The sequence below is a fragment of the Eschrichtius robustus genome, chromosome 2 (genome assembly GCF_028021215.1).
Source record: "Eschrichtius robustus isolate mEscRob2 chromosome 2, mEscRob2.pri, whole genome shotgun sequence".
NCBI classification, from domain to species: Eukaryota; Metazoa; Chordata; class Mammalia; order Artiodactyla; family Eschrichtiidae; genus Eschrichtius; species Eschrichtius robustus.
In genome coordinates, this window is record NC_090825.1 from 124,949,211 (window position 1) to 124,965,446 (window position 16,236).

The window sequence follows — 16,236 nt, forward strand, 5'->3', positions numbered from 1 at the left end:
TTATAGGGGGGGCAACTTGCTCATTTAGTCAAGGTCAGGAGAGTCATAGGGTATACGAGGGGAAACAGTGAGTCCTGTGTGCACATAGGACATGATGTTTGTGAAGCAAAATGAGATTGAAATGGTAGGCTGCAACCAATGAATACTGGGCCTTGGAAGTCTGATTAACAAGTTACAAATGTATACTTTAAGGTTTAAAGTTGAAGAAAGAATGAGCCATTGACACATTACCCAGTGTGCTTTAGGAAGATTAATCAGATTGTTATTTGGAGGAAAAATTACAAGATTGCACAGGAGGAATATGGGTTTTGAAGTAAGACAGTGAAAATTTCACAATGATTCTCTTTATTTACTAGCTGTGTGAGCTTTAGCAAAATACTTAACCTCTCTGAACCTGAGTTACATTACCTGTAAGATGGGGCAAGCAATACCTACAGAGTTCATAGGGATTAAATATAATCATGTATTTAAAATGGTTGGTAGAGAGACATTGTGATTAAAAGAATACAAAACAAAACAATAAGAATTTGCAAGAGAGACACTAGAGCCAGGATGATGATACAGAGACACAATTAAGAAGTAGTGACAGAGAAGCTCATGGGGGAAGGAAAAGTGAGCTGAAGAGGGTGTTTGTAATTACTATTTCAAGTGTAGCTGCATAGAGCCTGGACTCACTCAGTGTCTTCTGTGCTGCTTGGGCATCCTGACATTCCACCGTGCCAGGATTTCCCAAATTTCACTTAAGTGTTCTTGTAGATGATGTCTCCCAGATTGCCTAGGAGCAGAGACTGTTCCTAGTCATCTCTGCAGCCCTGTCTAACATATTCCCAGGCCCCATGTAGTCTTTTAGTAAACGTCGGCTGATGGTAAATAGCTCTTGGCATTTCAAACAATTTTTTTTCTAAAAAAATAGCTTATTTACTCTCACACGTCTAGAGATCAGGCTAAAAGATCAGCACTAGATGCAGTGACAGGGAAATCACAGTAAGGCTATTTATTTGTTATTCTTTTCTGCTGCACCGTGCAGCATGTGGGATCTTAGTTCTCCGACCAGGGATGGAACCCGTGCCCCCTGCAGTGGAAGCATGCAGTCTTAACCACTGGACCTCCAGGGAAGTACCAAGGCTAATTATTTAAAAGAAAGCTTTTTGAGTTTCTGAAGTTTCATTCTAAATCTTTTCACCTTCTTGTGACATAACCTTGATCTTGAACAGTATGGTCCAAATTAAAAATGAAAAACAAGGGCCTTGCTCCTTTATGCTCACTCCGACCTCATGTTTATAAAAGCCTCCTATGCAGCTTTTTCTTTTCTTTTTTCCTTTTGTGTGTGTGCGTGTGCGTGTGTGTGCGTGCCTAATCTACCACCTTGTGTTTGGTTTTGAAACTTTGATTCCCTATGCACATACCTACATACAACATCCTTTCACAGCATTTCCTTATGTAACTTGGGAAAATTTAAGATGCTTTTGAAAGTGAACGCCATGCTAAGAATATCACATGCTAAGAATTCAGCCCTTGCAACTTCAAACACTGCTGAGAAGAAGGAAGAAAAAGAGGCTTCTGAAGAATCAAACAGTAACAGCTAACCTTTGAGGAATATCTGCTGTGTGCCAGGCACTCTTTAAGTGGATTACAAATATTACCTCACAAAAAACAAATGAGAGAAAGATGGTAGAGAAACTGGAACCCTTGCACTGTTGGTGAGATTGTAAAATGGTGCAACTGCTATGGAAAAATTAAAAATTACCATATGATCTAGCAATCCCACTTTGGGGTATATATCCAAAAAAAATGGAAAGTTGGATCTAGAAGAGATATCTGCACACTAATATTCCCTGAAGCATTATTCACAAATGTCTATTCACAACAGACGTTTGGGGAGCAACCCAAATGTCCACTGATGGATGAGCGAACAAACAAAATATGATACATGCATACAATGCAATATTATTCAGCCTTAAAAAGAAAAGCCTGACACATGCTACAGCATAGATGAACCTTAAAAACATTAGGCTAAGTGAAAAAAGCCAAACAAAAAGGGACAAATATTGTATGAGTCCACTTATATGAGGTACAGGGAGTAGAACGGTGGTTGCCAGGGGCTGTGGTGCGCAGGTGGGGGTTGTTACTTAGCGGGCATAGAGTTTCAATTAGGGAAGATGAAAAAATTCTGGAGGTGGATGGCGGGGCAGTTGCACAACAATGTAAATATTCTTAATGCCAATGAGGTACTTAATGCCACTGTGCACTTAAAATTGGTTAAAATGGTAAACTGTGTTATGTGTACTTCACCACAATTAAAAAGAAATCATGTAAAGAATCATTCATGTACAGACTCAAGACTGTACTGGTGGGGCTACCAGCCTTCCTTTTTGATGCATGTGCTAATAAAATCGACATACATCCCTCCAAGAACAAACAGTTAAACAAATGAGGTAGCATGGTAAATTAAAGATGGCCATAAATTCTTTGCTACTCGTTCAATTAAGAGGAGGAATCTTACCTATCTCCCCTTGAATCTGGGGAGATCCCCTGATCAACAAAATGTGACAGAAGTAACTTCTACTCCCAAGGCTAGATCATATGAAGTCCTGTCCTTGAGCTTCCTCCTGTACTGCTTGGAACAACTCACTTTCCGCTCTATTTCCGAGTGTTCCCTATCAGAACCCAGCGATTTGCTCAGAGAGATCCAAACCAGAGGGAGAAGACCATGCGTAGGCACTCTGGTGGATAGTTCTAGCTGAGCCCCTAGAGGGCTTACAGCTTAAATTGCCTACAATATAACTTCCATTGTAGCCCAAAGTTAACTAAAGTCTCAGCTGACATCTAACTTCAAATGCATGAAACCCCAATCTAGAACTGCCCAGCTGAGCCCAGTCAACTCACAGAATCCTAACAAATTATTTGTGTTAGCCACTAAATTCTGCACTGGTTTGCTATGCAGGTACCACAATGATGTCCATTTTTACCTAACAAACCCAAGGCTTAGCGCTGACATCTCAAGGTCACAGAGTGAGTACTCTATGGTTGGTTGAACATGCAGATGTGGACTGCAATACGGAGGGCCTACTGTAAAGTTATAAGTGAATTTTTGGCCCCTAATCCCAGAGATATTCAAGGGTTAGCTGTACTTAGGGGCAAGAACTCGGGATTTGGAGGGTAAAAATCTGGGTTTCTGTCTAGCTGTGTGACACTGAGAAATTACCTATGTAGACATAGAATGCTGCCTGCCATTTCAGTTAACAAAGAATGGTGTGGCCGTCAAGCCATCAATCACTGCAGCTGTCCCTGAAGGTGCACCCTAAGGGGATTCAGGATGGAGAAAAACAGGATTACAGACCCTAGACACTTACGGTACATATCAAAGGAATGATTTCAATAAGCCCAGATTCTCACATCTTCTCATACATAAAAAAGAGCTAAAGTCACTAATTTGACATGTCTGTTTTTTCTTTAATCAGCAGTAATATTTTCACGTTCGACTACCTGTCTTTGTTTTGCGTTTTGTTTTTGTTTTCTTTTGCAAAATCTCCTATATATCTTGGTTCCTCCCTTACCTCTTCAGAACAGTCCCTCGGAGATATCTGAGAGGCTGTCTCCCGGGCTCAAGTCCTCAGCAAGTGAGCTGAATAAAACATAATTCTCAACTTCCAGGTTGTGCATTTTTTTTTCAGTCCATATCCTCTCTGAAGATAATTTTTATAAGAAAAAAAAAAACAAAAAACGGGTTAAACTGACTCCTGCCCATACGTCACGGTGTCAAGGAGTTTTCAATGAGGCAATGACGTGAAAACCCTTTGGAAACTATAAAATATTGTAAATTACGTGCAGAGACAACGCCCCAAAAGTAGGGAAGGGCTGATTTAACATTGACATCTTTAACTGCCCCACCCCACCCCCCCAATAAAAAGATTTTCTGTTTTCAGGTGAACGAATTCTGGAAATACCTCTACTGGAACCTAGCTCGCTACTTTACAAAAGAGAAACGCGAAAACCGAAAGCTCATCCAAAGCCAACAAGAAGCAAACCACCGAATCACGAGCATTTATCCGGCGTCCGACTCTAGACGCTTTGGGAGTGGCGCCGCTGTCACGTGAATGAAGGACGCGCCCCCAGCCCGCTTCCAAATGCCACGCTTAACATGGCTGCCGGGCCTGGACGCCCGCGCCCCACACCCAGCATGGGCATGGGGAGCGGGCCTAGCCCGGGATACCAACACTCCGGAAGTGCCCGAGGGGCGGCGGAAGCGGAAGCGCTCCGGCGGTGGGGGCCGCGGGAAGTGTGTGTTGCGTTTCTCCCTCCCTCCACCACTACAACAAACGGAGGGCTGGCGTAGGTGAGGCGGCGGCCGGGTGGGCCGGGGGCGGGCGGCGGACTGCAGAGCCCGGGATGCGTGCGGCGGGTGGAGGCGGCTGGAGGCGGCTGGATGGGGCTCTGCGGCCCCCGACCTCTCGGGCTCTTGGTCTTCGGCCCCTTTTCGGGCCTAGAGCTCCCCGAAGAGCCGGGATTGGGTTTGTGGTTCTTGGCCTTCTAGGCCCTGGTGGCAGGGTTTGCCACCTTGCCTGAATTGGCCCAAGATCCCAGGATACAGAACCCTCTCTGAGTCTTGATTTTCTCAACACAATGGGGAGTTTTGGCCTGGCCAACTTCTGGGACCCCATCCCACTCTGGGCGTCAGAAGTTCCACGATTTTAACGTTAAGTCAGTGTTAAAGCCGGTCAGTTAAGGCCTGTAGTCAGCTTACTGAGGAGATGTTCTGAGCAGGACGCAGTGAATACATCTTGGAGAGGCGGCCAGCTAAGGGATCGGGAGCCCGGAGTTCTAGTCTTACTCGTCCACCGACTCCCTGACCTTGCCCAGGTCCGTTACCCTCTCTGTGGCACGGTTTACATATCTGTAAAACGAAGGTGTTGGATGCTTCTGTTGCCCCTCCTAACTCTAAAATCAGATTCTCAACTCCCTTTCAAGGAGTCTTACCTTAGAGACAGGCCAGAAAAGCATCTCTTCCCTGCATTTTGTGTAGCCAGGAGATGACTTATCAGAGGTGTCTACCATGTTTCTTTCCAGACACCAAATCGGCCAAGGGCAACTGGCACTTCGTAAGGTTCCTATGTTTCCTGTGTAGTGGAAAGCTCTGTCCTGAAGACTTTGTTTTAGAAACCTGTACCAGCAGTGTAAAACACGCAGATGTGAAACATAGGAAACCTTTGGTTTTTAATCTTAAAACTGCTATTAAATTGCTGGTTTACCTTCCTTTTCTGGACTGGAGATTTCTCATCTGACAAACGAATGAGTTAGATTAGGTCACAGGTTCTTAATCCCCTTTCCCATAGTCTGCACGAATGAAGAATAAAATAATGGCTCTATAAAGCCATGATTTTCTGGGGGAGGGAAAAGGTGAGGTGTGGAGAGTACATATTATGTAGCCATATAGATCGAAAAATCTGTGCTTGTAATTTTTAACATTTTTTGACAATTACTGGTCTAGGTTATCACTAAGGCTCTTTCTCTTTAAAATTTGTGATACTGTGATTTGTATGTCCTCTTTGGGTAAAGAATATAGACTTTTGTGTGTGTTTGTTTAAATGACTGTGTGCCTGGAAGTACACACACTTTAGTTAAAAAAAGATACTAAGCCATACAATAGGAGAAGAGGGAAAAGCTAGATTACAGTAAGGAAAAGTGACATAGTGAAATAAAATTGGACTTGAACTAGAGTTAAAGACATGGATCCTTGTTTCAGCACTGGTATTGATACTTTCTGGGTTTGTGACTTTGGGCAAGCCAGCTTACCTCTCTGGTTCTCACTTTCCTTCTCTTGGAAAATGAAAGATTGGACTGGATGACTCCTGGACATTTTCAGTACTATAATTCTGTTTTCTTATTTGTTTTTTATCTGAGCAGCTTGGTGGATGTGGTACGGCATTTCTTTAGGCAAGAGAGGCTGTTCTAGGAAGTAGACATAGAAGATCTATGATGAGGAATGGTGTCAAATTGACATGCAATATTACATTGATATGAGCAAGCTGAAGCCAATAGAAACTAAAGAAAGGTGTTAGAAACCTGAAGGGCAGGGAAGCCCTTGACCAGATAGGATGATTGAAGACATTGGGAAGTTTTAAATGGGAGAGAGATATTTTTGGTGAGGTTAATGAAAGGGAATTTAAGTTATAGTAATTGGAGTGGCTGAGTTGTCAGACACTGGTGGTAGAATCTGTCTCCACTGTGAGACTGTAAGCTTCATGGGAGGAAAGACTTTGTCACCACCTAGCACCTAATAGGCAATAAAAAAATAGTCGAGTGAGGGGTTGGTTGGATGGACCGATGAATAGATAGAAGATAGCAATTTTTAGAAAAGGAGTTTCTCCAAAGAATTGTTATTAATTAGATACAGAATGGGGAAATTGATTCAGCATTGTGAAAGTTTCATAAAAGAAGAGGTCCCTAAGTTTTCTCATTAGTTGTAAGATAAGTCGGTTTATCGCTTCCCTATAAAGTATGTTAGTAAGAGACAAACACGTACCTTGGAGGGTCCAGTGTGATCTGAGTAAGAGAGTAATTAGTAGAATAAGACAGGGATGAAAGAGGATGTTGACAAGATGGAACAGGTGTAAGAAGATTTCTAAGTTGTGCATTTAGGGAGTAAAAGAGTAGGTTTATATAGGACTTTTATAGGTATCAACGATTGTCAGAATTGTGTACAATACGTGTTAAAACCTCTATAATGAAAATAGAGAATAAAAAGGAAAATGATTTTTGCAAGCAAGGAAATGTTGGTGCTCCTCAACAAGAAGTAGAAATAGCCTGGAGGGTTAAGGTTTAAAAGATAGGGATAAATCTGGGAGCAACCAGAATGAATTAACTTAGTAGAGGATAGTGTAGTCTAGTTTGGGGTAGGAGAGGAGCACACCTACGTGTTAATGAGAAGGACCTTCCTTACCTTGTTGAGTTTCTCAAGTTTAAAGAATGCTCAGAAACAATTCAGGCTTACTACTTAGAACATACTTGGACCAGTAGGACAAAAGTGATGCTTCCTGTGGCTAAGGTCTGCTAAACAGCCAGCCACAGGATGACTGTAGGACACCCAGGGCTGCTGTAGGCTACTGTGTGGGAGCCAAATTAGATGGACCACAAGCTCTAATTTGTGAAGGAGGGTGTGGTCAGCAGCAGTTCTATCAGAGCATCGAGAAGTGCATTTCCAAGCACTGGGGCATAGCTCTGGAATGCAGGCAGCCAGCCGAGGTGCAAAGGACTGACTTGATGACAGGTTGTATAGTGTAGGCCGAGAAATCTGAATCCCAGCCTGAACTCTGCCACTTAATATATGTCCTTGGCAAGTGACTTAGACCCTCTGGTTCTGTTTGTCCATCTAAAAATTGAGGGACCAGCCTTGGATAGGGTCCTCTGGATGAGCTTCCATGTCTCTGTGAAGCCCCTGAAAGTATATATGAGTCTGGGTGTGTTTTGTTGTTGTCTTGGGGGGATGTACAGCTTTCATCATAGTCTCAGATGGGTTTGTGACCCACAAAAAATTAAGAACTGTGTGACCCTTTAAGTCTGTGAAGGACCCTTCACCTTTTAACTTTCTGGGGTTCAAAATGATATTTCTTTGAGGTTTAGAATCTCAGCCTCCAGGACTTGCTAACCCTAAAAAATAACACCTAGTGCTGCAAAATACGGTCTCTGCGTATTTATACCCACTTGTTATTTATACTCACCTCTCCCTTACCCTCCATAACTCCTCTGCTAGGCCCGTTCCTGTGTGTCATCTTTATCTACTGTTGATAACTGGAATTTCCCTCTTTTCCTCTTTCTACTTGCTGCTGCTTTGGACCTTCTCTACCTTATTGAGTTTCTCAAGTGGCGAGTGGTGATATTTTGGAGATAGGGGTAGGAAGAAACCAAGACATAGAAGACTAGTCATGGCAGTTTTCTGTTCTCCCCTGCTTTTATCCCTCATCCCACTAAAAGACAAGCAATTGAGAGAGAGCACGCACATATAAGAGAGACTCCGTCATCACTAGGTCTCTGTCTTTCGTGGTGTTTTCTTTTCAAACGGGGATACCAGGCCTCTGTACTCACAGCCTGGGATGAAATGCTCTCAGCATAGTCCAGTCGTGTATTTCACTTAAGTGATGATGAAGCCAGCTTTAGTTGAGACAGTTGTGTGGGTTATTTTGTTGTTGTTTGTTTTTTTAAATAGAGTTTGAGTGGTGATGAGGGAAAATAAGTGAGTCCTTGAATGAGCCTTTTATCTCCTGAATATTGCCAGGGGCACCTACTTGGACTGGAGAGGACTGAGGAATTTCCCCCAGCTATGAGTCCTGAACTGTTAAAGCCCCTAGATGGAAGATGGCGGTCTTATCCTTTACCCCAACGTTCATCTCCACAAGTCCCTTTCGCACCGAAGCCTTGTAGCAGGGAAGTCACTACTCCAGCTGCTGCCAAATAAGTAGCTCTATGACCAAGTTTTCAATTCTAGACGTGATATGGGAACTATGTTACAATTTCACCTAAATTTTTGTTGTAGTCCTGCTAATTTAGGCCCTTTGGTAGTAGTGTTAATGCATAGTAGGTTAACTGGATCTTTGTGGGCTTACTGGAGACTTAACCTAACCTCTCGATAATGTTGTGTAATGTCGTATCTGTGAGTAAATATTTTTCTGAGTGCTAAACAAGGGAACTTTATATAAAATCAGTGGTATTTAAGGTGCAATCTATTGGTTTAAAATTTAAAGTGTACGTTGTGCACTGGAGCTACTAAATCTGATTCACACAAAACCACAGTATTGCAAAATAAGGAGCAATAAAAGGTGGAATCATAAGATGAGGGTGGAAAGTACTAAGTGGTGTGGATTTGCTGAAGAAAAAGAAGGAGGAAGGGCCAAGAAAGATTTTTACTTAGAGGATGAAATCAAGAACGTGGTATCCATGAACGGTTAGAGTTGTCAAAGGTGAGGGTGTAAAAGGTGAAGCATGTGCTAAATAACATAGCTGGAGAATTAATCCATGGTTGGATTGGTCTGTACTGGTTAATAGCCTTGTCAACGTATTTGAATGCCTCAGGGTAGCTAATTGTTATGTGTTCCTATTGGAGTAAAGTGTGATTGCATTTTTGCCAGGGTTACAGGCTTGTTGCTGAGATCACTGAGTGCTGTGGTGGCAAAAGTAGGAGCGTGAAATGGTTCTTAGCAGCCTTGCAGCTACTGGGCGCATATGGAATAATGGAAAGACTGATGGATATTCACACATCAGACATGTGTGATTTGTTATCACCCAGTGGCAGGAGATTGAGATTCTCTTCCTTTTCCTGGCAGAGACATGATCAATATAATACTATCCAAGTTGCTATGGGAGAAGCTAATGTTAGTTAAGTCTCACAGGGAGCTCAGAAGAGGAGTTTAGTAGGAGACGTTTTTTCAGAGGATTTAACGTTTAACTAGATTTTGAAGGCAGAGTAGTGGTTTTCCAGGCCAAAAAAAAAAAAAAAAAGGAAGGGAAGGACATTCTAGCCAGATTTAGTAGCTTACTAGGAGTAAAAGATGAATGTTAAACAAACGGATGAACTGAGGATACTGGTGTGGCTGGAGTGAGCAAGTGGTAAGAATTGAAAGATGAGACTGGAAAGATGGCTTGGTCAGGTTGGAAGGATTTTATCCTCTGCAAACTAGGATTTCTTGTAGGCTGATTTGGTTTCTGTTTGATCATGTGTATTAAGTTCTTTAAAAACAAATTCAGTGAACTGTAGCTCACGTACCTACTCTTTGCAGAATTCCTTAAGTCCATACTACCAACTGCCTGTTGATATTAATCCACACACAATTCTAAAAACTTATTTCTTTGGTTTCCCAGGCCATAGCTGATTAGAAGCAGCAAATTAGAGGCGTGTTTGTGTGCGTGTGTGTGAGTGAGTGTGTGTGTGTGTGTGTGTTTGGGTGGAGTGCAGGGAGAAGCAAGCATGCTGACACCTGTCAGAAGTCACAGTGCATAACCTTTCAGTGAGGGAAGAAGAGACCAGAAAACACACACACACACACACACACACACAGACACACACACACACACACACACACACACACACAAGAAATATAAGAATTCACTTAGCCTTGTAGTTTGCTCCCATATGCTGCTGAAGCAAAGGAACCCCAGGAACTCCATATAGTTCAGGAGTCCCTGAGACTATATTGCAGAATATAATGTATATTCAAATGATAACCTCAGGTCATCAAGAAAAGGTTACACTTTTATTGCAACTCTGTAAGAAAATGGAAACATGGGGTCCACTTTAGAAACTTCTGATAGTAACAGATTATAATTAAGAAAAAACATTGGTGCATAAAAGGGAGCAAACACTGTTTAATCTAGAGATGACAGATTTGCGAGAGCAATTCTTTGCATCACTGTAGCATGATTAAGCTCTGAACTCTACAGTTCTCTCACTTTGAATCCAGATAAGTTTTCCGAATTTTACCAGAGATAATTGATAATGCTATTTAAAGGACACTGTTTTCATACAGTTCCCTCTTAACCTGATCTGCAAAATAAAACAAACCTCTGGGCAGAAGTTCGCTCATCTTTTATTTTATTTCCCCCACTCCGTTCCTCCTCCTTTCTCCTCTTCCTCCCTCACTAAAGCTTATTTTAAAAACAAACAAAACATACATCTGATACAAAAGTGAATTAACCTCTGCTCCTTAATACTTATGGGAGAGGGAGAGGGGAGGGAGAAGGGTTGTTTTATTCTTCCTCTGAAATTGCATGTAAAATTAAGTAGTTTTTTTGGTTATTGCTTTTTGTGGAGAAGGTTAATAGTTTTTTTTTAATCAAATTCATAAGGGGATATGTGACCCACCAGTGAAATCTGATCCCCTCACTTTATAGGTGGGAGAAGGAAGAATTTAAAAGGTGATTCAAGTTCATAGAAGTAGTTTGTGGCAGATCCAGGACTAGAATCCAAGAGTCTTCTCCTTTCTGCTGTGTTAGGGGCAGTCCTAGAATCACAAGCTCCTGGAGTTGGAAGGGGTTTTGTTTGTCTAGTTTAATCTTATCTTACATATGAGGAATTTGGTCCTTGGAGAAATTGAGTGAATTAGCTGGGAAGCAACAGAGTACAAATAGAATCCAGGACTCCTGATTCCTTGGATTTTTGCTCATTCTAAATAATGCATTTTTATCTCTACTGCTCTTCAGAGAAAAGATGTTCTGTGCCTTTCATGTAGTATTTTTATTAATTTGAATGTAGTCTGTACCATTGTAATAGCACTATCTTTGTGTGTCTATATTCTAAAATAAACATTGTTTTACCAAGATAATTTCTGCATCTGGGTTTGGTGTGTTTTGGTCTACTCTAATCACTGCTTGCTTTCAGGTCTTTGAACTCAAGTAACCAAAAGGGGAGATTTGCTCTTTGATACTGGAGATAACGCAGCAATGGGTCCACGAAAGAAAAGTGTTAAAACGTGTCTCATGAACAATGATATTCCTGAAGAAACAATATCAGATGAAACAAAAGACTATATGAATCAACTTTCACATGAAGTGCTTTGCCATATTTTTAGGTAAGATTTTGTTTGGTTGATTGTCACCTACATGGAATGTATAGTATAAGTAGGAGCAAATGCTAGAGCTATGCTGTCCAATATGGTGGTCACTAGCCACATGTGGCGTTTAAATTAAAGTAAAGATCCAGTATGGCTAGTGGCTACAGTATAGGACAGCACAGACAGTGAAGATAGAGAATATTTCCTTTATTGGAGAAAGTTTTATTGGGCGGCCATTATCTAGACTGTGTTAACATTCCAGGCTTCTTGGAATTCTTACTGACTGATAGATTTGTTGACTTTTATTATTACAGTACCTTGTGTGTATGATATAAAGCAGTGTTTCTGACTTTTGGATTACAGTCCATAGCGAGAAGCACATTTTGCTCTGTGTGCACATACACGAAAGGAAATGAAAAAAGTTTTGTGAAATAATACCCATCATTGGTATATGCAGTGCACACATTAAAGTTGTTTTGAGGTAAATTTTTTTCAAAATCCTTTTTTAAAATTATATTTTTATCTAAACTGTATTATAACAATTGTTAAAGAAACCAGAGACAAAACCAAAAAAACAACCAGTGAAACCCTTTCATTATAGCTTCTCCTGCTGTCTTCTTTCGTTATCCACTCAAATAAGCACATCCTGATATACTTTCTCTCTGGAATGAGAGACCAGAGTTTGATCCTGAGTCTCTCATTTACTATCTCTGGACCAATGATAGATATAAAGATGTTTTATTATAAGAATTCAATGAGATAATGCTTTTAAAGCACTCAATACACTGAATGGCATAAACACTTGGTAAGTGTTAATGGTTATATTGTGTTGTGCCTTTTTTCATATTGCTGCATGGTCTTCATAATTATCATTTTAGTCACTGCTTTCTATTCCACTGACCATGACATGATAATTACCTTTTCCTGTATTCTTTCGTCTCTATTGTTTCTAATTTTTCTCTTATATAATGCAACTAACTTCTCTAAGCTTCTGAATTTTCCATTATTTTAGATTATTTACCTAGGGGAGATTTCCATATATGAAGCTCCTAGAAAAATTTTGAATTTTTAAAAAATTATTGAATATTTGCAGATTAAGAAGTTTTAAAATCGTGATAGCAGAGTTATTTTAGGGAACTATGGGCACTTTATTTTTCTTTTCCAGTATAAATTTGTATTAGTCTTTATCTTCTGCAGTTTGTTATTATGTGACACAGTGTAGTTTTTGTTCAGTTCTGTCTGGGAATAGAAGGCCCAATTAAAATAATAGACTTTTTTTTAACATAACAGGATGATACTAAAGTTCATCTGGCAGGAGAAATTCTGTAGCCAAAATTTTTCAGAAAAAGAGTCTAACCCTACTAGATGTTCAAATGTATTCTAAGATACACAATAATTAAAGATTTGGTACAGGAGAAGATAGCCAGACAGTTGGGTAAAACAAACTCCATATATAGGCTCCATATGTAGATTCAAATATACGTGGGGATCTAGTTTATGATAAACTTGGTATTCACATTAGTGAGGAAAAGCTGAGTGGATTATTCAGTGATGATGTCACAACCTAAAAACATTTGAAGAAAATAATAAAAGCATGTTCTCTCTCATATCTGACAGCTATATTCTAAATGTATCAGTGAATTAAACAGTGAAGTTATTAAAATACTAGAGGAAAGCATAGGTAAAATCGTTTCTAGGGATGTGTGTTAGATGTTTGTTGACTAATGGTAGGGCATATTATGAACAAATCTGATCATATTTTAAATTGAGAGTGGGTTCGATTTTGCAGTTCAAACAGAATATACAGTAGAAGGAGTGGAATCAAATAGAAGGATGTTACCCTGGTTATAATGAAAAAAACATGCAGCAAATTGGCAGAATGTAAGGAGAACTGTGAACTAAGCTGAGTACTTGAATATGGTATTCTAAAAATAAACATTTATTTTTAGGCTTCTAAAGTTTTTATCTGAGGACTCATTTTGTAGTCCTGTAATAACCATTTAGCATGTTTTCATGAAACAAGAAAAACCATGGCTTCCTTAAAAGAAACTTAATCTTTGCTGTACCTGCCATGTTAAACACATCTTTTCTAAAATATGTTTGATCTGCCTTTTGAACTCCAGCTTTTTGACTATGTATCTGTGGAGTAAAAATACATTCTTTTTCTGAGGGCAAATATAAGATAATCTCCATAAGATTACTGATGTTTGTATTTCAAGGGAGTATAATATTAACTCAGGCAAATACTTCGGATAAAAATCAGTGATTTGTGGAAAAAAGTTTTAGTGGCAAAACTTGATTTAGAAAACAAATTCAGTTTTTCATTGTTTATAAAGTGTATAGTTATATAGTTTCTGAAAAGTATCCTCATATCTAAGTTATGGAAACTGTAAATTAAGTTGGCAATTATGCTTTTTTGGTAGAGAATTTGACTTTATTTTATTCTCTTTATTTAAATAGTTATAAAGGAGAATGCAGAGGGGCCAGAGGTAGAAAAAAATAGAGCAGACAAATATTCAGCAGGTATACCTGGACTTTCCTTTAGAATTAGCTTAATTTTTAGGAAATAGACCCAACTGTTGACATCCTTGCTCTTCCTCTCTCTTATTTAGCTGTTGACTTTTTTCTGGTTAACTTTTCTGAGCCAATTTCACCAGTTGTAAAGTGGAGTAACAGTAGCACCTACTATATCAATGAGGGTCGTAGCAGGAAACAAGATACCCTCGGCTGGAATTTGAAGATAACTTAATGAAGGGATCATTCAGAGAGGTGTAGGTAGGGTTAAGGGAATGAGGAAGAGATGCTGAAGATTCATTCAGCTAGGGGACTAGCAATAGCAGAAAGCCTTTGCCCTGCCTTCCATTGGCCAAAGTCGCCTCATAGCCAGAGGGGTGGGGAACACAGCAGAACAGAGAAGGGAAGAGAAAGGATTGGGGGAGGGCTGTGTCGCAAACAGGAAAAGAACCTAGCTTGCAAAAGTTGTGAAACAGTGACTGTGACACAATACCAGCTCAATAAAGGGTAGCTTTTGCCTTCTTCTTTTTTTTTTAATTAACCTAGGTCTGTTGAGAGAGAGATATATATATTGGTATTACTGGAAACAGAACAAAAGTAGAGGTTAGTTGAAAAGTTTCTTGAAGGAAGAGATAACAGGGGAGGTCGGAAAAAAGGAAATTGTAATTCAGATGAGTGTTTTCACTTAATGCTTATGCAATACTTTTATTAGAGTATGTGATTAAAAGGTAAAAGATCTAGGGAAAAATGTACACTATAAACTTAGTATACATATTTGTTGAAGAAAATAGTAGAGATTCTGGGTGGTGTTGAGTGGGAGCAGAGAGGAATTTTTTTAGCCACTTTAGGAAATGGATTCTGTAAAAACTATGAAAAAATATTGGTTAGGTTCAAATTGATCAGTTCTCTCTGATCTTTTGTACATTCCCTTATCACTGTACCTTGAAATGTACTGAGATTTTTTTATCCTTCCTTTTTTTTTTGAGATTTTCTTTGTCCTTAAAAACTTAAAAGGAGAAAGGCAGGATTTATCAAATGCTCTATGGAGGGGGCTCCACACTTTATTTGGATGCTTGAGTATTTGCTGATTTGTTTGTTTTTTTTTTTTTTTTTAGTAAAAAGGTATGTATGCATGTTAATCTTAAAACTCAGTGAATATTACTACAGTCTTATTTTATTTGAGGGGCAGGAGAATGGAGGAAGGAAAAAAATAACCTGTCAGTGAGATGAAGTACTTACCCACTTGATATATTATGAGTTTCTTTCTCTTACAAAGGTACCTCCCTCTGCAGGATATCATGTGTATGGAATGTCTTTCCCGGAAGCTAAAGGAAGCGGTCACCCTATATCTGAGAGTTGTGAGGGTAGTGGATCTTTGTGCAGGGCGATGGTGGGAATACATGCCGAGTGGTAAGTAAATTTAGCCTGTAACGTACAGTGGAGCCCCACTGGAAACTACTAATAACGTTCCCATCAAAAGCTACTTGTTGCTTTGGAATAGGCAATCTAGGCACCTTGTAGATGGATAAATTTTTTAGGTTGGTTTAGGTCGATGAAATGAGTTTTGCCTGAGGCTTTACTGTTTTAGTGGTCTCTTTTCATTTCCTTCTCTTTAAGAAACTGCATCAGTCTATTCCACAAATATATGATCGGAGAATACATATTGAGCCTTTGATTAGCTAAGTATATGTCTATCACATTTGACAAAGTGTCTTTTCTTCCATGATGCAGGTTTTCATGCACCCTCTGGTTAAACAGATATTTATCAGTTTTCGTAAAGCTGCTCTAGTTGTAGGTCACAGAAATTGCACTTCTGGAACTTTCATTTTCTTTAGCACTTTTAAAAGGCCTGTGCTAGGTCTTGGAGATTTCTCAAATAATGCATTGGCCTTGCATGTGAAGAACTCAGAGTTAGTACCCTAACCACAACAAATGGACCTCAGGTAAAGAGACCACCAGAAAAGAAAGTTCATGACTTTAGTTAAGCAGAGCACCCCTCAAAGGGAAGAAATAATATTAAGGGCTAATCAGGCTTCTTTTCAGTTAACACCAATCTGTTAATTATGCCACTTTAGTTAATGTTGTTTAGCAATTTTGAATGTCTTTTTAAACTACCTTTCTTCAACAATATTCAGATCCTGATATTTTGAAAATGTGATGCAGCTGTGGTGCTGGGCAAAGG

At 39.7% G+C, this 16,236-nt stretch overlaps 1 protein-coding gene across 9 annotated transcripts in view; it reads left to right on the forward strand.

Moving 5' to 3' along the window:
- The first annotated feature begins 4,250 nt into the window (after window positions 1-4,250).
- Window positions 4,251-16,236, forward strand: part of FBXO38 (F-box protein 38) — a 52,460-nt gene continuing 40,474 nt past the window's right edge. For 8 of the 9 annotated variants that reach the window (XM_068536130.1, XM_068536133.1, XM_068536135.1 and 5 more), the window contains exons 1-3: window positions 4,251-4,336; window positions 11,369-11,558; window positions 15,331-15,464. In XM_068536130.1, the coding sequence (XP_068392231.1) occupies window positions 11,431-11,558; window positions 15,331-15,464 (262 nt within the window). In that variant the 5' untranslated portion in view covers window positions 4,251-4,336; window positions 11,369-11,430. Of the gene's footprint in view, window positions 4,337-4,716; window positions 4,861-11,368; window positions 11,559-15,330; window positions 15,465-16,236 lie in introns of those variants that run through there. The other variant, XM_068536131.1, reaches the window with a different exon arrangement.